The sequence below is a fragment of the Tursiops truncatus genome, chromosome 9, assembly GCF_011762595.2.
Source record: "Tursiops truncatus isolate mTurTru1 chromosome 9, mTurTru1.mat.Y, whole genome shotgun sequence".
Taxonomy (NCBI): domain Eukaryota; kingdom Metazoa; phylum Chordata; class Mammalia; order Artiodactyla; family Delphinidae; genus Tursiops; species Tursiops truncatus.
In genome coordinates this window covers 15352202-15377437 of record NC_047042.1, presented here as the reverse complement: position 1 = coordinate 15377437, position 25236 = coordinate 15352202, and the positions used below count along the sequence as shown (strand labels likewise).

Here is a 25236-nt window from a genome sequence, read left to right as displayed (position 1 = left end):
GACACCCAGAGAAGACAGTGCAATTTCTAAGGTTATGCGGTTTGGCCCCTTTTATTATGGAGAATTCTAACCTTCCTTGCTTTTAATACCCACTCATGCAGTTACTGAACTAACTCTCACTGAGCACCTATGACAGGCCAGGCAATGTTTCCTTGGATGTGCTAGTGTCTTTTCTCCTCTAGGCTTTCTTAAATCTGTATCTAATCTCTCTTCCTACTCTAAGTCTTTCTTTGTACAGCCCACCAGAGTGGTTACCTACGTTTTAGCTTCCGAAACTACATCTCTGATCCTGTCACTTCCCTGTTTCAAATGTGGATGGCTTACCTCTGCCCGCAGGTGGACCGCTGGGTATAACCCAAACATCCTGTGGATTTTTAAACCCCATGCCTTGGCTTATTCCCTCTCCTAAGAATTTATACACCCCACCCCCCTGACTCATCTGCCAAAATTCTATCCGTCCTTCAAGTTCTATATTACTTTCTTTGGGAAGCTTTTCCTGATCCTGTGGCAAAATAAATGGCTCACTCCTCTAAGCTCAGGTAACATTTTGTTCAAATTCCATCTCTGTTCACTCTTTTTTTATCTGTTGTCTTACCTGCCAGACTGTAAGCACATCAAAGGCAGAGTCTGCCTTACTGTGCTAACACACAGGGCCTTAAAAAGGCTGATGGTTTTTATGGGCCAGATAGACAAGAGCTGTTGATTGACTGAAACTTCTATATAGTTGGAGATTTTTGTTTTGTTTGTTTGTTCGGTTTGGTTTGGTTCAGGCCAAATAAAGTTGTGAACTTTAAACTTGAGTTTTACTCACTGGCCTTGTTTCTTGACCTAAGTGGTAGCTGTGCAGTGGTCTCTGGTATAATGATACAGTGAGAGTCTGACCACAGAGAGGATTCATCACCAGCGCCTCAGTGCCCTCCTCTGCTCTGTCCTGTTCGACCACAGTCGGCTGCTAATTAGGTCAAGAGCCAGGTTCAGTTCCGGACTTTCCAGTTAGTTTCTCCCTATTCCTGTGCCCCAACTAGTCACCTGACAAAAGTGTCCTGGTGACTGGTCCCAAGGTGAGAAAGCAGATAATGATCCACAGATAAAGCTGTGTCCATCCATCAGCAATACTGCGACCATAAGTGAAATCCATTATCTGCGTGTTTTCAATTCATTTCTATAGATGCCTTCACAGGTCTATTTCCTAGAACCCCAGACCCTGAAGTTATTTAAAGGGACAAAGAAATTGAACAAAAGGAGCCAAACATCTACTGTTTCTTACACCGATATTGAGAGTTTTGACCAAACAAAGACACAGACCAAAGGAAGTGACTCCTGAAGATTTCGAGTACCTATTTCCATGCTCAAACTGAGGATAACGGTAAGGAAAAGGGTAAGCCTGGCACAATACAGCTAACTGGACTCTCCCGGCTTCTACTTCATGGTTTAGATAATCATTTTGTAATTGTATACAAAATGTACACAATGTAATTGTATATTTGGAAGCTTGGGTTTCATTCACCTCTCTTAAAATCTGTAAGAAAATTTAAAAATGTAAACTCCAAGCCATCTCTTTTCCTCTCTTCAGAAGTGAATGAAAATCCCTAGAGGCTGATGCTTCTATAGCCAAGGATATCACACCTCTTTTCTCTCAATGGTTCATCTCTTACTTACTCTCTTTCATGTTGCTTCAAATTAAAATATAAAAGATTAAAAATATATATATATAAGATATATTAAAAATACTAAAATTGGGAAGGATTGTGGAGAACTTTTATCTTTCTTGTCTCCCAGAGAGTCCCTACACTCTACACAAAGAAGGAAAACAGAGAAGAGGACAGAATTCATTCCTAGATTGAAAAAAGAAATATTTTTAAGGAAGGGAAACCCAGGGAAAAATTATTCTCAAGCAGTTTAAAGTCTCGTCATGGTAAAATATTATCATTTTATGTAAGCAATGTTCACTTACTGATGCACTATGAAATGAAACAATATAGAAAAGAAGGTTAGATTTAGCTTTTAAAAAAAAAATTGAAACACCATTTCTCTTTTTATCTGAGTCCCACCAGATTTCAACACTGGGGGCTTTAGGAACCTTCGGAGACTCTCTTTTTGCTTGTCTCTATAATCAGAAGTAATTCACAATTCAATTTAGTAACATCAAACGGTAAAACCTCAACTATATTAACTGCCATTTCTTTTAGTTAGTCTGAATTCGTTAAAATCAGCGGGTGATGTTTTTTTCCAGGGGCATGCACGTCCTCTTCCAATATGACAAGTCAACGGAAAACACAAACCGCCCTGCTGCAGCTCAAGTAATCGGCTACTGCCTCTAGGCTGAGCCCCAGCGACATGGCCGCTGCACAGGGAAAGAGGCCACGCTTTCTCTGGAACGCTTCCATGAAAGGGTCTAAGGGGAACCCAGCAGTAAGTTATTGTAAGACCACCACGGATTTTAATGGATATCTAATCATCCCCAGAAAGAAGCACACTTATAAGAGGGAGGTTCCATCCTTCCACGATCTAAACATTTTGAATGTTTACAACTTTGTTCTTTCAAGGGTAAAAACACCTATAAAACATTATTAAGATGATTGAAAATGGTTACAGTTCTTATTCAATCATTCCCAAATCTACCTGATCTACATTTTAAAATTTACCAAGACTCTGAATATAAGATTTGTACGAAAAGAGAAGATATGACCAGGCCTAAGCTCCCAAGATTTGAACAACTTAGGGCAAAGCACTTATTTCTTTTGGTCGACTTTTTCTTCATTCCAATTTGTACTTGTTTAGTCTGTCAAAGCCCAAGAAAATCCCTGACCAGGGGTGCTCTATATGAGAACAGTGCCATGTGAGGCAGGGCGGCCTCCACTGCTCCCTAAAAAGCTGACAAAGCTACCAATAGCCAAGAGGCAAAGACTGGGGGATCTTTGGGTGGAAGAAATACTACACTTCCTTCCGGCACCATTCTCCCAACCAGTCCTCCTCATCCAGAGAGCTGTGAGCAATACAGGAGAACAAGAGTAATTCACTGTGATTGTCGGCTCTGCCCCAGGAGGAGACTTAAGCAGTCTGGCGAAGACAGAAATGGAATAACACAGCTGAGCAGAGCATGCGGGCTGCCTGAACACTTGGTCAGAGGGGATCCCACTGGGAAGGTTTTCAGTCCCAGGGCAGCTGGAGTACGGCTAAGCTGAAATTCCAGGTGGACAGTGTAGTGTGATGCCAGCAACGTGTGCACTGTGTCTAGGAGGAGTACAGGTAAATCAGATTAGAACAGGAAGCTCGGTTGGTCTGATTTCTGACTGGCTGTTTTTATCACAGGACTAACATTTCTGAACCCTTCATAGACGGCATGGCCATCATGAGGGTCTGTGGCAAAGGTACAGTTCGGGTCCTGTCTGGTCTAGCCACGGACATAGCATTAAAAGCCAAGATTAGGATTTGGACCTGGGATAAGTCTTGAGAAAAGGTGAATTCAATGCGTGGCTTTCTCCTTGTAAAAAGGACTAGACATGAATTTTAAAGTCAAGATCTTGCAGGATCTCATCTTCCTTTTGGTGCTTCAAAGCTTATTTTAAATATTTTCTCTTTTAACCCATGCTGCACTTCCCCACGGTTAACATGGCAAATTTCACACATGTAGAAAGTCATGCAGTTGAATGATTTTACCTTTGCCTGCACCTACATCAGGTGGGAGAATACCAGCTTTCATGAAGGGAAACAGAAATAGGACACTATATAGTTAGCATGTAAAGCTACATAAAAACACTTCTTAAAATGCTAAAGCATGCAAGAAGAATGGAGTGTACCACATCAGGTACAGGGGACAAAGGTACGTTTTTGTTCCCAAACTTACCAGTAATCAAATCCCCACATTACTTAAAGTGCTTTATTCATACTTGCCTATTATGTAAGAAGGCTTAGGAGATTTCAAACCAATTTTGGGGTAAAAATGTCAATTTCTTATGCTATGGAAGATAATCAGATAAATGATCCTTAAGCAATTCTACAATTTAGAGACATGCAAAATCTTTTACAATGCTTTTGATCATTTTCATCGAATCTCAAGTTTTTCAAAATCATTTTTAAAAGTAGTAAAGGAAGTGTTCATTCTTTTTCTAAATACATTTAATGGGGCTCTTTTGCTTTCTGTACCAGATGGCATAGCAAACTATGAAGTCCCATGCTCAAACACAAAGTAAATGCTTTATTTAATAACTGTTTTGATATCCTTGCTAGAAAACCTAAATCAGTATGTAGACTAGCAAATTATTTTCTGGTGAATCAAGATCAGAACCACAGTTACATGTATTTATTTGTGTATACGTATGCATGTCTGTGTGTGTGTGTATGTATTACACAGATGTGTATGTGTGTATATATGTAAAGTTGTAGATAGGAAAAAACATTGCCGTGAACTCTGAATTTAAGTGTGGCAAAATACTGTAATTTCCCACTCTCACCTCAATATTTTACTGTAAGTTTAAAAATTTCATAGGGACTTAAAAAACAAACATCAAATCATTATTCCAGTATGAATTAAATAGCTGCTTATATATATGTATCAGAATGAGAGGTTACAAATGAGCGTTTCTATTAATTGGGTAACATGGATACTTCCATGGTAAGAAGGAAAGAAAAAGCATAAACGTAAAGATTTTTGTCTCACGATACGTCTAGTTATATGGATTTTATACATACCCATCTTACCTTCATCCACAGTTGTTATTGCTTCCTCTGTTATTTGATTTCCTGATCCTGCTGCTGTTTGTGCATAGAAATAAAATTTATACCGAGTGCTGAAATTTAAATTTTTTAAAGTCCAGCGGGTCTTGTTGGCAGGAATTTTCAAATCCACCAGAGGGCCTAATTCATGGGTGCTGTTAACTGTCAATAAGAATATAAACAAAAAAAGTAATAAAATAAATGAACAAACCAAACGAAAACAAACACACTGACACAGAGAACAGAACAATGGTCACCAGAAGGGAAGGGGAATGGTGGGAGGTTGAAATGGGTAAAGGGGTCAACTGGATGGAAACTAAACATTTAGTGGTGGCACTCTGTAGTGTATATGGAAGTCAAAATACAGAGTTGTACACATGAAACTTATATAATTTTATAAACCAATGTTACCTCCATTAAAAAAAAAGGACAAAGTGCATTCCCCATTCATTGCTGTAGGAATACTATCGTAAATAAATGTGTCGACCAAAAATGTTAAACCTGGACTACACTGACTTTTGTAATCCTACTCACTCTTTGTCCGACATAATTGATAACCTTACATAGTCCTATAATTGGGGGATTGGGATTGACATACACACACTACTACATATAAAGTAGATAACTAATAAGGGCCTACTGTATAGCACAGGGAACATTATTCAACACTCTGTAATGGCCTACATGGGAAAAGAATCTAAAAAGAGAGTGGATATATGTATATGTATAACTGATTCACTTTGCTGTACACCTGAAACTAACACAGCATTATAAATCAACTATACTCCAATAAAACTTTTTTAAAAAGATAATCTCAAGGTCCACACTGCGATTCTAATACAAATACATATATTAATATATGTATGTATATATGTAAATATATATACATAGATATTTAATTTTGTTTTTGCATACGTTTTAAATATAAAAAAATCAACTATGGGATAAACCATAAAAAAATATCCTATAATATGGTGTAACAAGGGGAAATACAGTTTCCGTGGGCTTCTAAGCTGGGAAAATTTTCTGGTGGAATCGCAATAGCATTTCTCATGTCTTTGTTTTTGCAGGTGGAGTCATGGGTTGTTAGATAACCCTAAATCTCATCTTCAGAGGCCTTGTGCCAAAGAAACCCCTCTTCTTACCATTCGCTGGTTATACAATACATGACGCCTACATACATAATGACAGCACGCACCTAAACCCCGTGCTCAAGGTCTGTATTATTCTACACGTTATTTAATTTTCAAAAGCACATGTCATTTTTCTTTAAAAAGTATGATTTGAAGTTCCTTCTAGAATGACACTTGAAGGTATATGTATATATCCTACATCTGTAAAGAAATACCCCGTTTGTATTTTAAGATAACAGTTTCTTTCCTTCGTAAACCATATTTCCCTGTTACCTTCTCCCCGTAACTTACTTGGCTGATATTTTAAGGTGTACTCTGTCAAAACGCCATTCGGGTGGCTTGGTGGCTCCCATTCCAAAGTGAGAGAATCTAGCGTTGGATTAACAATCTTCAAAGAGGATGGAGCGCTGGGGACTTCAAATGAGACATACAGTCAACACAAAGGTTTCTGAATGTTTCAAACTGTATTAAAGTGAAATATTTCACCAGGTCCACACAACTCATCAAGATTTTTTTTTTTGTTGGCTGCACCAGACGGCATGCGGGATATTAGATCCCTGACCCGGGTTCGAACCCGTGCCCCCTGCAGAAGTGTGGAGCCCTAACCACTGGACTGCCAGGGAATTCCCCAAGATTTTTGTCCTCTGTAACTCAGTTTTGTTCCTGATTCAGCTGAAAATACGTTAATAGAAACCTGTTGCGCTTTTCCTCACCATTTCCATTTAGATTCATTAAAACCATCCTCTCCAAATACGTAAGGGCTTTGCCTTTATATGGACCCAAACCAATGGTTTTAAAAGAGATGGTACTTGTTTGTTTCGTGAATGGGGTCTTAATAAAAGTGAACTAGTGACTGAGTGGAACTATTCTAACCAGACTGTTGAGTAGAAGCAGCTATGTTCTTTCTGGGCTATTAAAGACTGTTTTCTCCAACAAATCAGGTGTCTCCAAACTGTCAGAACACCCTGGCTGCCGGGCTCTGGGCCTGAGCCAGCCCCCGCCCCAAGCGCAGAGAAGCTCTTATCCGGACAGCTGAGAGACGCCCGGCAGCTCGTAGTGATGGACAACAGCCCGGGTGCTGGCACACCCCTGGCTCTGGGGAAGGAGTGCAGGGTGTCAGGTTGTCCGTGGCAGAGGCTGGCAAATTACCAGCGGAAACATGCCTGGTCTTTTATTCACCTCCTCAGAGCATGATGGATGATGGCAGCCCTCCCTCACGATCGTGACCTTCTCTACCCAACCTACCATGTTCCCTAAACCCTCCTGTCCCTCTAGCCAGAAACCAGGCAGTCGAGCTGAATTTCCCCCTCTGCCTCATTTCCACCATCACCTGGGACACTAAATCCTGCTGCACCCACCCTGCTATGCCACTGCCCCCCTTCAGACCCTCGATGGTCTTAGCCTAGAACAGTCCTGCCCCATAGTTCTAAGCTTCCGCAAATCACCCCTTTGAGAATCTGATGACAGCCACAAACTCTCCCCAGAAAAATATACGCACCTTGTATATAATATTAGGGGGTTCATGGAGCTCCTTAAACCCATTCATTGACACCTGAAGAGACTACCATCCTCAGGTTAAGAGCTTCTGGCTTGAGGGTTAATATCCATACCATTTAACACCATCCATCATTCTGGTCCTCCCTAGCTGACCTTCCTCCCTTTTCTCACCGTTCTCGGCTGCCTGACTTACTGTTCCCTGAAGGAGCCATGCTGTTTCTTACCTTTGGACAGACTACTCTTCTCCTGTCTGTTCTTTAATCCCCTGGTTCTCTTTTCTATGGCACCTTCCCCTGAGCCACGTAAAGGGCCAGTGCAGGGTCTCACTAGCGAAAGCCTCTAGTGGAAGGAGCCCTAAGCCTCCAAGGAGCAACGAGGCTGAGGACAAGGCATTGTAATGAGACGGGAGGTGGACACAGACGATTCTCAGAGGCTGTTGGGTAGCTGCCAACACCATGAGCCCTTCAACCAGGAGGCAGGACAGGGTTTGTCTGTGACCTGCTTTTAACCACACCTGGGTATATATCCGGAAAAAACAAAAACACTAATTCAAAAAGATACATGCGCCCCAACGTTCACAGCAGCATTATTTACAATAGCCCAAGCATGGAAGCAACCTAAGTGTTCATCAATAGATGAATGGATAAAGAAGATGTGGTACATATCTGCAGTGGAATACTACTCAGTCATAAAAAAGACTGTCCACCTGTAACTTACATAATATTGTATAGCAACTATACTTTAATAAAAAAAGAATTGTCCTCTAAAATAAAATTGTAACCAAAATGTTTATTTGAAAAAAAAAGACCGGGGCTTCCCTGGTGGCGCAGCGGTTGAGTCCGCCTGCCGATGCAGGGGATGTGGGTTCATGCCCCGGTCCAGGAAGATCCCACATGCCGCAAAGCGGCTGGGCCCGTGAGCCATGGCCACTGGGCCTGCGTGTCCGGAGCCTGTGCTCTGCAATGGGAGAGGCCACAGCAGTGAGAGAGCTGTGTACCGCAAAAAAAAAAAAAAAAAAAAAAAAAAAAAAAAAGACCTAAGCAATCCACAGCAGCTATCTGGATCATTTTCAATACTGGCTTGAGGCAAAATTCAAGATAAGCAAAGGCCATGCTGGTGCCTTTCTTACTACATGGTCCTCTCTCCTCATCCACTAGGCTCCCAGGTGTCCGTGTCCTGACCCCTCCGGCCCCCGCTCCTGCACCAGCTGTGTGTGGTTCTCCCTTCCTCCTCCCCTTGCATGGCCCACACTTGCAATGACGCTTCCATTCCCTTCCCAACACATTCTGTCAAGACGGCCAACCTTCTAACTCAGTTCCATGCTAGCATGAACTGCAAAGGTGCACTGAGAAAGAAGTAAACTACAACCTAGAGGATTCTCTTCCTTTCTAGATATTTTTCTTAGGTGATCACATCTAGTTCTCATGCTTTCTGGCTAAGGTAACTGAGGTTTAGAGAAATTGTATAACTTGCTTCAGGTCAGAAAGTTAATGACCCAAGTCAGCATCAAATTAGCAAGATTCTACAACCTAAGCGTCCATCAACAGATAAATGGATAAAAAAGCTGTGGTATATATATATACATATACATACACACACACACACACACAATGGAATACTACTCAGCCATAAAAAAGAACGGAATTTTGCCATTTGTAGCAACATGGATGGACTTGGAGGGTATTATACTAAGTAAAATAAGCCAGACAGTGAAAGATAAATACTGTATGATAGTGCTTATATGTGGAATCTGAAAAATACAATAAAGTAGTGAATACAACATAAAAGAAGCAGATTCACAAATGCAGAGAATGAACTAGTGGTTACCAGTGGGAGGGACTGGGAGGTACAGACTATTGGAGGTAAGACAGGCGCAAGGGGGAATCGGGAAGATGGCGGAAGAGTAAGACACGGAGATCACTTTCCTCCCCACAGATACACCAGAAATATATCTACACATGGAACAACTCCCACAGAACACCTACTGAATACTGGCAGAAGACCTCAGACCTCCCAAAAGGCAAGAAACTCCCCCACGTACCCGGGTAGAGCAAAAGAAAAAAGAATAAACAGAGACAAAAGGATAGGGACGGGACCTGCACCAGTGGGAAGGAGCCGTGAAGGAGGAAAGGTTTCCACACAGCAGGAAGCCCCTTCGCGGGCGGAGACTGCGGGTGGCGGAATGGGGAAGCTTTGGAGCCACGGAGGAGAGCACAGCAACAGGCGTGCAGAGGGCAAAGCGGAGAGATTCCCGCACAGAGGATCGGTGCCAATCGGCACTCACCAGCCCGAGAGGCTTGTCTGCTCGGGCGGGTGGGGCTGGGAGCTGAGGCTCGGGCTTCGGTCGGAGCGCAGGGAGAGGACTGGGGTTGGCGGCGGGAACACAGCCTGCAGAGGATTAGTGCGCCGCGGCTAGCCGGGAGGGACTGCGGGGAAAAGTCTGGCCCTGCCGAAGAGGCAAAAGACTTTTTCTTCCCTCTTTGTTACCTGGTGCACGAGGAGTGGGGATTAAGAGCGCTGCTTAAAGGAGCTCCAGAGACGGGCGCGAGCCACGGCTAAAAGCGCAGACCCCAGAGACAAGCATAAGACGCTAAGGCTGCTGCTGCCGCCACCAAGAAGCCTGTGTGCGAGCACAGGTCACTATGCACACCTGCCCTCCCGGGAGCCTGTGCAGCCCGCCACTGCCAGGGTCCTGGGATCCAGGGTCAACTCCTCCGGGAGAACGCACGGCGCGCCTCAGGATGGTGCAACGTCACACTGCCCGCTGCCGCCGCAGCCCCGCCCCACATCCGTCCCCCCACCCCGCCTGAGTGAGCCACAGCCCCCGAATCAGCGGCTCCTTTAACCCCGTCGTGTCTGAGTGAAGAACAGACGCCCTCTGGCGACCTACACGCAGAGGCAGGGCCAAATCCAAAGCTGAATCCCGGGAGCTGTGAGAACAAAGAAGAGAAAGGGAAATCTCTCCCAGCAGCCTCAGAAGCAGGGGATTAAATCTCCACAATCAACTTGATGTACCTGCATCTGTGGAATACATGAATAGACAACGAATCATCCCAAATTGAGGAGGTGGACTTTGAGAGCAAGATTTATTATTTTTTCCCCTTTTCCTCTTTTTGTGTGTATGTGTATGCTTCTGTGTGAGATTCTGTCTGTATAGCTTTGCTTTCACCATTTGTCCTAGGGTTCTATCCGTCCGTTTTTTTCCTTAAAAAATGTTTTTTCTTAATAATAATAATTATTATTATTATTATTTTTTGCGGTACGCGGGCTTCTCACTGTTGTGGTCTGTCCCGTTGCGGAGCACAGGCTTCAGACACGCAGGCTCAGCAGCCATGGCTCATGGGCCCAGCCGCTCCGCGGCATGTAGGATCTTCCCAGACCGGGGCGCGAACCCATGTCCCCTGCATCGGCAGGCGGACTCTCAACCACTGCGCCACCAGGGAAGCCCTATTTTTTATTTTAATAACTTTATTTTATTTTATCTTACTTTATTTTATCCTCTTTCTTCTTTCTTTTCTTTCTTTCTTCCTTCCTTCCCTCCTTCCTTCCTTCCTCCCTCTCTCTCTCTCTCTCTCTCCCTCTTTCTTTCTTTCTACTTTTTCTCCCTTTTATTCTGAGCCGTGTGGATGAAAGGCTCTTGGTGCTGCAGCCAGGAGTCAGTGCTGTGCCTCTGAGGTGGGAGAGCCAACTTCAGGACACTGGTCCACAAGAGACCTCCCAGCTCCACATAATATCAAATGGCAAAAATCTCCCAGAGATCTCCATCTCAACAGCAGCACCCAGCTTCACTCAATGACCAGCAAGCTCCAGTGCTGGACACCCTATGCCAAACAACTAGCAAGACAGGAACACAACCCCACCCATTAGCAGAGAGGCTGCCTAAAATCATAATAAGTCCACAGACACCCCAAAACACACCACCAGACGTGGCCCTGCCCACCAGAAAGACAAGATCCAGCCTCATCCACCAGAACACAGGCACTAGTCCCCTCCACCAGGAAGCCTACACAACCCATTGAACCAACTTTAGCCACTGGGGACAGACACCAAAAACAACGGGAACTATGAACCTGCAGCCTGCAAAAAGGAGACCCCAAACACAGTAAGATAAGCAAAATGAGAAGACAGAGAAACACACAGCAGATGAAGGAGCAAGGTAAAAACCCACCAGACCTAACAAATGAAGAGGAAATAGGCAGTCTACCTGAAAAAGAATTCAGAATAATGATAGTAAAGATGATCCAAAATCTTGGAAATAGAATAGAGAAAATGCAAGAAACATTTAACAAGGACCTAGAAGAACTAAAGATGAAATAAGCAACGATGAACAACACAATAAATGAAATTAAAAATACTCTAGATGGGATCAATAGCAGAATAACTGAGGCAGAAGAACAGATAAGTGACCTGGAAGATAAAATAGTGGAAATAACTACTGTAGAGCAGAATAAAGAAAAAGGAATGAAAAGAACTGAGGACAGTCTCAGAGACCCCTGGGACAACATTAAACGCACCAACATTCGAATTAGAGGGGTTCCAGAAGAAGAAGAGAAAAAGAAAGGGACTGAGAAAATATTTGAAGAGACTATAGTTGAAACCTTCCCTAATATGGGAAAGGAAATAGTTAATCAAGTCCAGGAAGCGCAGAGAGTCCCACACAGGATAAATCCAAGGAGAAACACGCCAAGACACATATTAATCAAACTGTCAAAAATTAAATACAAAGAAAACATATTAAAAGCAGCAAGGGAAAAACAACAAATAACACACAAGGGAATCCCCATAAGGTTAACAGCTGATCTTTCAGCAGAAACTCTGCAAGCCAGAAGGGACTGGCAGGACATATTTAAAGTGATGAAGGAGAAAAACCTACAACCAAGATTACTCTACCCAGCAAGGATCTCATTCAGATTTGATGGAGAAATTAAAACCTTTACAGACAAGCAAAAGCTGAGAGAGTTCAGCACCACCAAACCAGCTTTACAACAAATGCTAAATGACCTTCTCTAGGCAAGAAACACAAGAGAAGGAAAAGACCTACAATAACAAACCCAAAACAATTAAGAAAATGGGAATAGGAACATACATATCAATAATTACCTTAAATGTAAATGGATTAAATGCTCCCACCAAAAGACAGAGACTGGTTGAATGGATACAAAAACAAGACCCATCTATATGCTGCCTACAAGAGACCCACTTCAGACCTAGGGACACATACAGACTGAAAGTGAGGGGATGGAAAAAGATATTCCATGCAAATGGAAACCAAAAGAAAGCTGGAGTAGCAATTCTCATATCAGACAAAATAGACTTTAAAATAAAGACTATTACAGGAGACAAAGAAGGACACTACAAAATGATCAAGGGATCGATCCAAGAAGATATAACAATTGTAAATATGTATGCACCCAACATAGGAGCACTTCAATACATAAGGCAAATACTAACAGCCATAAAAGGGGAAATCGACAGTAACACATTCATAGTAGGGGACTTTAACACCCCACTTTCACCAATGGACAGATCATTCAAAATGAAAATAAAGAAGGAAACACAAGCTTTAAATGATACATTAAACAAGATGGACTTAATTGATATTTATAGGACATTCCATCCAAAAACAACAGAATATACATTTTTCTCAGGTGCTCATGGAACATTCTCCAGGAGAGATCATATCTTGGGTCACAAATCAAGCCTTGGTAAATTTAAGAAAACTGAAATTGTATCAAGTATCTTTTCTGACCACAGCACTATGAGACTAGATATCAATTACAGTAAAAGATCTGTAAAAAATACAAACACATGGAGGCTAAACAATACACTACTTAATAACCAAGAGATCACTGAAGAAATCAAAGAGGAAATAAAAAAATACCTAGAAACAAATTACAATGGAGACATGATGACCCGAAACCTATGGGATGCAGCAAAAGCAGTTCTAGGAGGGAAGTTTATAGCAGTACAATCCTACCTTATGAAACAGGAAACATCTCGAATAAACAATCTAACCTTGCACCGAAAGCAATTAGAGAACGAAGAACAGAAAAAAACCCAAAGTTAGCAGAAGGAAAGAAATAATAAAGATCAGATCAGAAATAAATGAAAAAGAAATGAATGAAATGATAGCAAAGATAAATAAAACTAAAAGCTGGTTCTTTGAGAAGATAAACAAAATTGATAAAGCATTAGCCAGACTCATCAAGAAAAAAAGGGAGAAGACTCAAATCAATAGAACTAGAAATGAAAAAGGAGAAGTAACAACTGACACTGCAGAAATACAAAAGATCATGAGAGATTACTACAAGCAACTCTATGCCAAAAAAATGGACAACCTGGAAGAAATGGACATATTCTTAGAAAAGCACAACCTGTCAAGACTGAATCAGGAAGAAACAGAAAATATGAACAGACCAATCACAGGAACTGAAATTGAAACTGTGATTAAAAATCTTCCAACAGACAAAAGCCCGGGACCAGATGGCTTCACAGGCGAATTCTATCAAACATTTAGAGAACAGCTAACTTCTATCCTTCTCAAACTCCTCCAAAATATAGCAGATGGAGGAACACTCCCAAACTCATTCTACGAGGCCACCATCACCCTGATACCAAAACCAGACAAAGATGTCACAAAGAAAGAAAACTACAGGCCAATATCACTGATGAACATAGATGCAAAAATCCTCAACAAAATACTAGCAAACAGAATCCAACAGCACATTAAAAGGATCATACACCATGATCATGGGGTTTATTCCAGGAATGCAAGGATTGTTCAATATATGCAAATCAATCAATGTGATACACCATATTAACAAATTGAAGGAGAAAAACCATATGATCATCTCAATAGATGCAGAGAAAGCTTTTGACAAAATTCAACACCCATTTATGATAAAACCCTCCAGAAAGTAGGCATAGAGGGAACTTTCCTCAACATAATAAAGGCCATATATGACAAACCCACAGCCAACATCATCCTCAATGGTGAAAAACTGAAAGCATTTCCACTAAGATCAGGAAAAAGACAAGGTTGCCCACTCTCACCACTCTTATTCAACATAGTTTTGGAAGTTTTAGCCACAGCAATCAGAGAAGAAAAGGAAATAAAAGGAATCCAAATCGGAAAAGAAGTAAAGCTGTCACTGTTTGTAGATGACATGATTCTATATACAGAGAATCCTAAAGAGGCTACCAGAAAACTACTAGAGCTAATCAATGAATTTGGTAAAGTAGCAGGATACAAAATTAATGCACAGAAATCTCTGGCATTCCTATACACTAATGATGAAAAATCTGAAAGTGAAATCAGGAAAACACTCCCATTTACCATTGCAACAAAAAGAATAAAATATCTAGGAATAAACCTACCTAAGGAGACAAAACACCTGTATGCAGAAAATTATAAGACACTGATGAAAGAAATTAAAGATGATACAAATAGATGGAGAGATATACCATGTTCTTGGATTGGAAGAATCAACATTGTGAAAATGACTCTACTACCCAAAGCAATCTACAGATTCAATGCAATCCCTATCAAACTACCAATGGCATTTTTCACAGAACTAGAACAAAAAATTTCACAAGTTGTATGGAAACACAAAAGACCCTGAATAGCCAAAGCAATCTTGAGAACAAAAAACGGAGCTGGAGGAATCAGGCTCCCTGACTTCAGACTATACTACAAAGCTACAGTAATCAAGACAGTATGGTACTGGCACAAAAACAGAAAGATAGAGCAATGGAACAGGATAGAAAGTCCAGAGATAAACCCACACACATATGGTCACCTTATCTTTGATAAAGGAGGCAGGAATGTAGAGTGGAGAAAGGACAGCCTCTTCAATAAGTGGTGCTGGGAAAACTGGACACATTAAAAGTATGAAATTAGATCACTCCCTAACACCATACACAAAAATAAACTCAAAATGGATTAAAGACCTAAATGTAAGGTCAGAAATTATCAAACTCTTAGAGGAAAACATAGGCAGAACACTCTATGACATAAATCACAGCAAGATCCTTTTTGACCCACCTCCCAGAGAAATGGAAATAAAAACAAAATAAACAAATGGGACCTAATGAAACTAGAGGGGTGGGATAGGGAGGGCGGGAGAGAGGGAAATGCCAAGAGGGAAGAGATATGGGAACATATGTATATGTATAACTGATTCACTTTGTTATAAAGCAGAAACTGGCACACCACTGTAAAGTAATTATACTCCAATAAAGATGTTAAAAAAAAAAAGACAGGCTCAAGGATGTATTTTACTACATGGGGAATATAAGCAATATTTTGTAATAACTGGAAATGGAAAGTAACATTTAAAAATTGTATAAAAATAGCGAATTCCCTGGTGGTTCAATGGTTAGGACTTGGAGTTTTCACTGTCAGGGCCCAGGTTCAATCCCTGGTCGGGGAACTAAGATTCTGCAAGCCATGCAGCTCATCCAAAAAAAAAAAGTTGTATAAAAATTTTAAAAAATTAAAAAAAAATTAGCAAGGTTTTTGACCGTGTGATTAACTGTGGAGAAAAATTTTAAGTGAAGTGAAAGGGGGTTTTAGGGAATCCTCTGAAGCCTTCCCCACACCCTCAGGCCCTAGATGAGCTGACACTCTGTCAGCTCTGTGTGTGCTGTGTCCATCTGTGGGAAAATCACATTTGGCTTCCAGAATATACTTTCTTTGGGGGCCCATCGGTCACGCAAAGTCTCTCAGGATGCACCACACGCTGCTAGGATCTCAGTGACACGCCCACCCTACCTCCTTCCGGGGTATTGAAGACCCTGTCGGGGCTGGCTGGGCCCTCCCCTTTCCCATTGACCACGCGGACATTCAGTGTGTAGTGGCTAAAGGGCTCCAGCCCAGGCAACATGCCATGAGTCTTGCTGCCCTGGAAAGTGAGGATCTTTTTCTCAATATGGCGTCTGTTTCTGGTTGATGAACTCTGTGCCTTCCAGTAGTAAATCTGAAACAGCAAGAGTAAAAGTCAGGGATGGACAACGGAGCCAACAGAATCCTCATGCTCACAAAATTAAAGTCTTATTATGATTTTTTTCCCCAGAAGGTTCCCTTGGCACACTTTAGACTAGTGGAACAACTGACAGATATCAATTCTGAAGCAAGTGAGTAGAAGGCATAGGTAATGAGGGAAATTAAGAAATTGTGATGAAGCTCGGTTATGCTATGTTGTTGGAGAAGTCTAAGTGAAATAAACCAAAGAAGTGAAACGGCATGAGACCCATACAGAAGGATTTAAGCGTCCTTTGCTTGTGTAAAATATTCTAATGGTAAAAATTACTGCCCAATATTTATGTACTTTTCCAGAGTTGATACAACTTCATGTACAATATATCATTTAGTTTAATACTAAAAACCACAGTGAAGCTTTTATTATTACTATTCCTACAGTACAGAAGCGCCCCTGGGCTATCAAGAGGTAAGAAGACCCTCCACTTCAAGTCTAGGGCTTTCTCACTATGCCAAACTGCATCACTTAATTAAAAATACTTATTTTTTGGTATGAAATTGGAGACACAGATTTTGAAGAGATAAAGTGTTGATTAACTTCGGATAGAAATCCAGAACTATTGTTTACTAAGTCCTCTTAAAGTCATCTTAGGAGTTTAAAGGCACCTTCAAGAGAAATCAACATAAATACAGAATCTGGCAATCTTGGAGGAAGAAAAACCAAAAACCCAAAGTTGAACATGATGCAGTGCAAAATCCGACCTCTAGAGGTCAGGGTTTGACCAATCAAAGCCTTGACTGCCTTGGTAGATGTGAAAGTTCTTCGACCACCTCTCAATCAAAACTATGAATCGGTCTTTCTGTGCTTCCCAAGAACACAGATAACTGATGTTTATAAGAATGACTGAGTTGGAACTCTATGATCTTGAACTATAAACTATTTAAAACAAAAGTCTACATTGTTTTCTGGATAGTTTTGTTTGTTCAACACATAGTTTTGTTCGTTTAAAACCACAGTCAGTGTGGTTTTAAAGCTAGGTGCATTTCACTACATCCTAGTTTTTTGAACATTAGTTTCCCCCATTTCGTGCATGCGGTAACTGTTGAGTTGGCAGAATGCAGACTATCTGTGGGAAAAATGGAGAAAGAATTTTTTTCTCCCTTTGTGTGCAGTGAGATTTTGATCCAGCTCTAGCGGGGATGCTTCAGAGGTAGGCTTCCTGAGGCAGTACACCTGACGAACTCTCAAGGCCTCCTCCGGCCAAGCAAAGGGCGTCTGGCATTGGCCGACGGACTGTTTCTGAGAAAAGAACACGAAAGGTCTCTTTCACTTGCCCGATAGCCCTGCAGGTGTCCTCGGATACTTTTCAGAGGTACCGGGTCCCAGTGCACCTCGGCTAAGGTGCTGTTTACCACGTTTACATGCACATTCCCGGGAGCCACCATTGGGACTAGGGAAAGATGAGAAAGGGGGGTAGAAGTATCAATGTCATTTTGAATTTCATGCAAAAACTGTCACCATCTCCTAATTTTGGCTTGAAACATGCCCCAGCCTGATTCTATGTATTATCAAGGATGGAGAATAGATGGATTTTTTTTTTTTTGAGCACTGTTCATTTGACTTTGTGAGAACAACATATCTTTTTAAAAAGTAATAGCTTTTAACATGCTGAACCTATTTTCTATGTAGCAGGCTGTTCAGATGCAGAAATGTTGAGCGAAATCATGGCTGCCTCCCATCCTCCCTCCCAATCTCAGCACCTCTGGACATGGCCTTGACTTGCACTTCGGTAAGTCTGTTTTGCTGGGGAAAAATAGACATGAAGTAGCATCAGGCACTTACGGTCTTCTCCAGAATGTCCCAGGACCACAGCTGGCTCTGGAGCAAAGCCCGCGTCGTTCAGGGCCTGAACTTTGATCAGGTATGGGACAAAGGTCGGGGTGCCCGAGACAATGTATTTGGATACATCTGCCACAACCATAGACGTCCATTCATCATCACCATCCTTCTGGCGCCAGCTAACTTTGTACTGAAGGCCTGGCCCATTAGATTCGAAACCATTCAAGGGCTACAAGAAAAGCCAGATCATCAGAGCTTATAAAACAGATCGGCGGTGCCATCTCTTACTGGAACGGCAAATTCAATTCCCAGACTTAAGACGGTGAGCACTGCGCCACCAAAGTACAAGCTATGAACAATTTTCTCCAGGGACCTTTTGTCCGTTTTTTTCACCTGTGATGAGATCCACAGCTTGTTTGGGATCAACATTTCAAAGGTGGTTAATCTCTATCTTGAAGTAGTAAAAACAACCTAGGCCTCTCAGATTCTGGCTCCACAGTCATGGGTAGGTGACATAAAACTTTCCAGGTATATAGTTTCCTTTATGTGCTCCTGGTTGTGTGACAGCACCTCACTGTCTATTTTACTTGGAGACTGAAATTGTGAACTACTTCTTTCTTTAAAAAAAAAAAGAGATTGGCTTGTCATTCTATCCTGTTTCTACACGCATGTACATATCTAAGTATATACAAACATGTATGTATCTAAGTATGGATGTATGGATCTATCTGAATAAGTTTTAAAATCACACAAATAAATATATATTCATTTTCCAAGTCCAGAAAATAGAGACAGGCCAAAAAGAAAAAAGTAGAAGAAGTTGACTACTGGTACCTGTCTTCTAGATGGTTCTCTATGATGGTGACAACACAAGCTAGAATTTATTGAGAGCATTCTATGTGATAGGCACCGTCCTAAGTGCGTTATAAGTGCATTAACTCCTTTAATCTTACGAGGTTGGTTCACTGTTATTCCCATCACACAGATACACAGTAGAGATGGTAAAGAAATGCCTTAAAGTCACACAGTTACTAAGTGGCAAAGCTGGGATTTGTACCATTCATTTTGGCTCCAAGGATCAAGCTTTTACCTACTACACGATTAATAAATATATGATATATGTATATATTCCAAAAAATGTGTGAAAGGGGATTTTAATACAGGTATTATTTAAAAACAACTTTTCTTTCCACTCTAAAATATAGTTGAATATTTCAGACATAGCTCACCTTCCACGTAATCACCAAATTATCCGGCTCTGATCCCAGCCCTTCCACAGCCGTGGGATTTTTATCTGGTTCTAGAAGTTAAACAGCCACATACTCGTAAACTTTGGTCTCTTGCAAACAGTGGAAAACCCTTCTATTTTATTTCATATCACAGAAGTCGTGCTTTACCTGCAGCTTTAGTCAAATACTGCTCAGATGCCTCGCTGGGCAAGCTCCTTCCCAGGCTGTTTACTGCCATCACTCGGAAGGAATAGTTGACATAGGGCGACAACTTCAGCTGGGCTGTGGTCTGAGCTCCAGGGACTTCAGTTTGGTGATGCCACAGCCCCGGCTCATGCATTGCATCTTCATATTCAATGATGAATTCTGGCCACAGCACACACACACAACAAATCCAAGACATGAATTCAGTCACCCAATGGTAGGTTGCGAGGATAACGAACAGGACAATCTTAACAAGAGCAGCTGAACGTGAATTATCTCACTTTCAAGAAAAATTCACTAGAATATTTTGATTTCAGAAGCCTAGTGTCCTCAACACTTAAGCAAATCCAATAAGAGTATGCTTTCTCTAGCATGCTGAGTTTAGCTCCTTAAAATTGTTTAGAAGTGACCCACATATTCCTAGGAAAGTTTAAACATACGAAAAGATGATTGATTTTTTCATAACAGGAGATGTTACGTGAAATACAGAGAGATACCTTCTCCCACCAAAAAAACTGGCAAAATCAAATGTTTAACACACTTTGCGAACTATGACAAAGGGAAACAATCATTCTCATACTTTGTGGGAAGTGTAAATTGGTACAACTTCTATAGAGGACAATTCAGAACATCTAACAATATTTAGATATTTAGATAACTCAGAGACCCTTTGACTCAGAAATTGTGCTTCCAGCAATTTATTTTGAACAAATGTGCTCATGAATATGTTCGAAGGCACATGAAAAAGAATCCACATGGCAGCATTGTTTGCAACTGAAACAACCTAATTGCAAACAATTGTTCATCAATAGGACACTGATGAACCTAAATGTTCATCAATAGGACACTGATTAAATAAATTACGATGCATCCACACAATGGAATATTCTGCAGCTGTAAAAAATGAATAGGGCTGCTCCACATGTACTGAAACAGAATGATTTCTAAAATATATTGTTAAGTGAAACCAAGTAGGGTTTAGAACATAATCCAGTGTGTGCTGGATACTACAGTTGTATAAAAATAAAAAGATTTACTATAACATATACACATACACATATGCTTGAAAGTACATGTGTTACCTCTTGGAGGATACACACTGTAACACTGGTGTCACCGGAGGAATTGAGAATCAGGGGTGGGAGGAAGACTTACTTTCCAGTGCATACCTACCCTCTTGTCTCTCTTAAAATTTTGTGGTATGTACATGTTTTACCCTTGTAAAAAATAAGTATTTATTTGAAACGATATATGCACCCCAATGTTCACTGCAGCACTATGTACAATAAGCCAAGATATGGAAGCAACCTAAATGTCCATCGACAGATGAATGGATAAAGAAGATGTTGTACACACATACAATGGAATGTTACTCAGCCATAAAAAGAATGAAATAATGCCACCTGCAGCAACATGGATGGATTAGAGATGATCATATTAAGCGAATTACGCCAGGCAGAGAAAGACAAATATCATACGATATTGCATATATGTGGAATCTAAAAGAAAATGATACAAATGAACTTATATACAAAACAGAAATAGAGGGCTTCCCTGGTGGCACAGAGGTTGAGAGTCTGCCTGCCGATGCAGGGGACACGGGTTCGTGCCCTGGTGCTGCGGAGTGGCTAGGCCCGTGAGCCATGGCCGCTGAGCCTGCACGTCCGGAGCCTGTGCTCCGCAACGGGAGAGGCCACAACAGTGAGAGGCCCGTGTACCGCAAAAAAAACAAAACAAACAAACAAAAAAAACAAAACACCAAAATAGACCCACAGACATAGAAAACAAACATGCGGTTACCAGAGGGGAAAGGTAGGGGGAGGGATAAATGAGGAGCTTGGGATTAACATATACACACTACTATATATAAAAGAGATAACCAACAAGGACCTACTCTATAGCAGAGGGAACTATGCTCAATATTTTGTAATAACCTATAAAGAAGAAGAATGTCAAAAAAATATATGTATAACTGAATCACTTTGCTGTAAACCTGAAACTAATACAACATTGTAAATCAACTATACTTCAATAAAAAAAAAGAAACGCAAAAAATAGGTATTTAGATATTCATTAATTGCCTACTACATGCCATGTACCATGATATGAATTAAAGGTACAAAGATGAACTAGAAATATGTGTTGCAATGCTCGGAAGCTCAGCACTTAGAGTTCTCCTTCTAATCTATGTTAATTTGCTGGTGATCTCCAGTTTCATAAACTGATGACCTTCACATTTATATCTTCAGCCCCTATCTCTCCCCGGAACTACAGACTTGGATACTTAATTGCCTACTCAAGAATTCCACTTGTTTGTCTAGTACAGCATCTCAAATTGGATGTGACCAAGACTCATTTTGCTCTTCACCCCAACTGGTAGTGACAACTCAGGTCAAAACCTTGAAGTCCTTCTTGGCTTTCTCCTTCTCTTACTCTCAATAGACCTGTTGGCTGTACCTTTAAAATATATTCAAAATCTCAGCTTACCATTTCTCAGCTCCTCCATCCCTATAAGCCTATTCCAGGTCACCAAGATCTCTTGTGAGAATTATTGCATAACCTCCTAGCTCACAAGTTCCCAAACTTTCTTAGTTCATGGTGTGCTTAGTGTCTCAGTAATTTTTTTCATGGCTCCCTTAGGTCAAAAGAAATACCTAACATCTCTGTGTATTAAGGAGTTAGGTCTATATAATCTAATAAGTGTTTATGTCTTAAAATCTACTGGGCACCGCATAACTTGTCCAACCCTGTAAACAGATTTGACACCACCTTCCTCATTTCCTGTTTCACACTTATTTTCACATGGTACTTGCTTTTTATCACCACAAAGGCTTTGCGGAGATATGACGCTGTCACAGTGTGATGTAGCACTATCAATACTGAAACTGTGAACTGCCTCCAGCTAGTATTTCATGGGGTGTCTGAGAGATGTCACTGTGTTTTTTTAAAAACCAAAATTTTGGGGCTTCCCTGGTGGCTCAGCGGTTAAGAATCCGCCTGCCAATGCAGGGGACAGGGTTCGAGCCCTGGGCCAGGAAGATCCCACATGCCGTGGAGCAACTAAGCCCGTGTGCCACAACTACTGAGCCTGCACTCTAGAGCCCATGAGCCACAACTACTGAGCCCATGTTCCACAACTACTGAAGCCTGCATGCCTAGAGCCTGTGCTCCATAACAAGAGAAGCCACCGCAATGAGAAGCCTGCGCACCACAAGGAAGAGTAGCCCCTGCTCACCACAACTAGAGAAAGCCTGTGTGCAGCAACGAAGACCCAACTCAGCCAAAAAATAAAATTAAATTAAAAAAATAAAACCCAAAATTTAAAAATCAAAAACTTAATATCCGGAGGCACCTCTGAGGTTTGCTGACGTTCTGTATGGTATTTCAACGCATGGTTTGAGAACTGTAGTCCTGCTGGGTCTCCCCACTCTCCCTCTTGCTCCTCTCTAGACCATTTTCAATAGAATAGCCAGTGTGATCCATTCCTCTACTTCAGGGGTCCCCAACCCCCGGGCTGTGGACCGATACTGGTCCATGGCTTGTTAGGCTTGTTAGGCGGGCAAGTGAAGCTTCATCTGCCCCTCCCCATTGCTTGCATTACCACCTGAACCATCGCTTGCATTACTGTCCGAACCATGGCTCACATTACCGCCTGAACCATCCCCCCTCTCCCCCTCCGTGGAAAAACGCTTCCACGAAGCTAGTCCCTGGTGCCAAAAAGACTGGGGACCGCTGCTCTACTTAAATCCCTCCAATTCCTTCCCAACCCCTACAAGGGCCTACAAGGCCCTGCACAGTGCACATCCCACTCCACCCACCAACTCTTTGCCTCTTTGACCTTCTCTCCTACTTTACTTCTTCTTGTTCATTTCACGCCAGCCAGCCACAGTGGCTTCCGAGAGACATGCTCCTGTCTCAGGGGCTTTGCTTTGCTCTCCCTGGAAAGGTCTTCCTTCAGTTAACTGCATAGTGCGTTCACTACCTCTCTCCTCATGTCTTTATTGACATACTCAAATGTTACCTTCTTTTTAAAAATTTATTATTTTTTTAACTGGAGTATAGTTGATTCACAGTATTGTGTTAGTTTCAGGCATATAGCAAAGTGATTTGGTTATACATAAATAAATGTATATAACTATATTCTTTTCCCCCATTCTTTTCCTTTATAGTTTATTACAATATATTGAATATAGCTCCCTGTGCTATACAGTAAATCCTTGTTTGGAAGTGCACATCTGTTAATTCCAAATTCCTAATTTATTCCTCCTCCCCTTCCCCTGTGGTAACCATAAGTTTGTTTTCTATGTCTATGAGTCTAGTTTTATTTTATAAATTAGTTCATTTGCACTATTTATTAGATTCCACATATAAGGGATATCATATAATATTTGTCTTTCTCCATCTTACTTCACTTAGTATGATACTTTCTAGGTCCATCCATGTTGCTGCAAATGGCATGATTTCATTCTTTTTTATGGCTGAGTAGTATTCCACTGTATATATGTACCACATCTTCTTTACCCATTCATGTGTTGATGGACACTTAGGTTGCGCCTGTGTCTCGGCTATTGTAGACAGTGCCACTGTGAACTTTGGGATGCATGTATCTTTTTGAATTACAGTTTTCATTTTTCCTGGATATATGCCCAGGAGTGGGATTGCTGGATCATCTGGTAACTCTATTTTCACTTTTTTAAGGAACCTCCATACTGTTTTGCATACGAATGTTACCTTCTTAAGGTAGCCTTTCCTGACCACCCTGTTTGCAATTATACCCCTGACCCTCATATTCTTTACTCTCCTTCTCCTGCGTTGTTCTTTGCATGGCCTAAACATGGACACACACATAACCATGTGAATAGACACATGTGTGTTTGACTCCTCTTGGAAGCAGATGCAGAGATAGAACTAAATGTGTAGGAGATTTATTTGGGAAAGAGTCCATGGAAGACAAAAGAGACAGAAAGCAGGAGACGGCAGGGAAGATCTTCAGACCGTAATGCAGGTCTGACGTCTGAGAAAGGAGAGGGGAAGGAGGTGTGTGTGGAAGAAGCCCCAGACTCCAATACAGATAGATTCAGCCAGGTCAGCAAGGAGCCCCAGAGTGGAGTTCTGCAGGAGGCATGGCTGAATCTAGGACCCTCGCTGTGCTCAGTCCCTGGACTAGCTCAGGAAGAGAGGGGCCTCATGGGAATGCTGCAGCTGATCCCTAGGGAGGGGGCAGCAGATGGAGCCTGTTGTTGACATTCCTTGTAGTGGGTTCTCTCTTAAAAGGAGATCTGAGTAGTGTGTGTGTGTGTGTGTGCGTGTGTGTGTGTGTGTATACACACACACACACACACACATATATACATATATATAATGACATTATACACAATAACGTAACATGTATTAATTTTATCTTATTTGTGTCCTCAATTAAAATATAAACTTCATATGGGCAGAGATTTTTGACTGTTTTGTTTTAGAAGAATGCCTGGTACGTAATAGGTACTCAATAAATGTCTGTTGAATGAATGAACGAACAAAAGAGTAGAAATGCCTTGAAATCTAATGGTATCATTTTAACATGGGTAAAAATTAGAGTCTCCAAGCATCCTCACCAGCTAAATCTGGCTAATGTACTGAATGAACTGG

The 25236-nt window shown here is 41.4% G+C and overlaps 1 protein-coding gene across 5 annotated transcripts in view; it reads right to left on the bottom strand.

Annotated features, from left to right (window-relative positions):
• Positions 1–25236, bottom strand: part of NRCAM (neuronal cell adhesion molecule) — a 323257-nt gene that overhangs the window by 27327 nt on the left and 270694 nt on the right. For 3 of the 5 annotated variants that reach the window (XM_073809554.1, XM_073809556.1, XM_073809555.1), the window contains 7 exons: positions 19564–19761; positions 19396–19466; positions 18170–18395; positions 17662–17777; positions 16120–16324; positions 6141–6263; positions 4693–4878 (listed from right to left, as the gene is read on the bottom strand). In XM_073809554.1, coding sequence (XP_073665655.1) covers positions 4693–4878; positions 6141–6263; positions 16120–16324; positions 17662–17777; positions 18170–18395; positions 19396–19466; positions 19564–19761 — 1125 coding nt within the window. The remainder of the gene's footprint in view (positions 1–4692; positions 4879–6140; positions 6264–16119; positions 16325–17661; positions 17778–18169; positions 18396–19395; positions 19467–19563; positions 19762–25236) is intronic. The other 2 variants (XM_019940696.3, XM_073809557.1) reach the window with 1 other exon arrangement.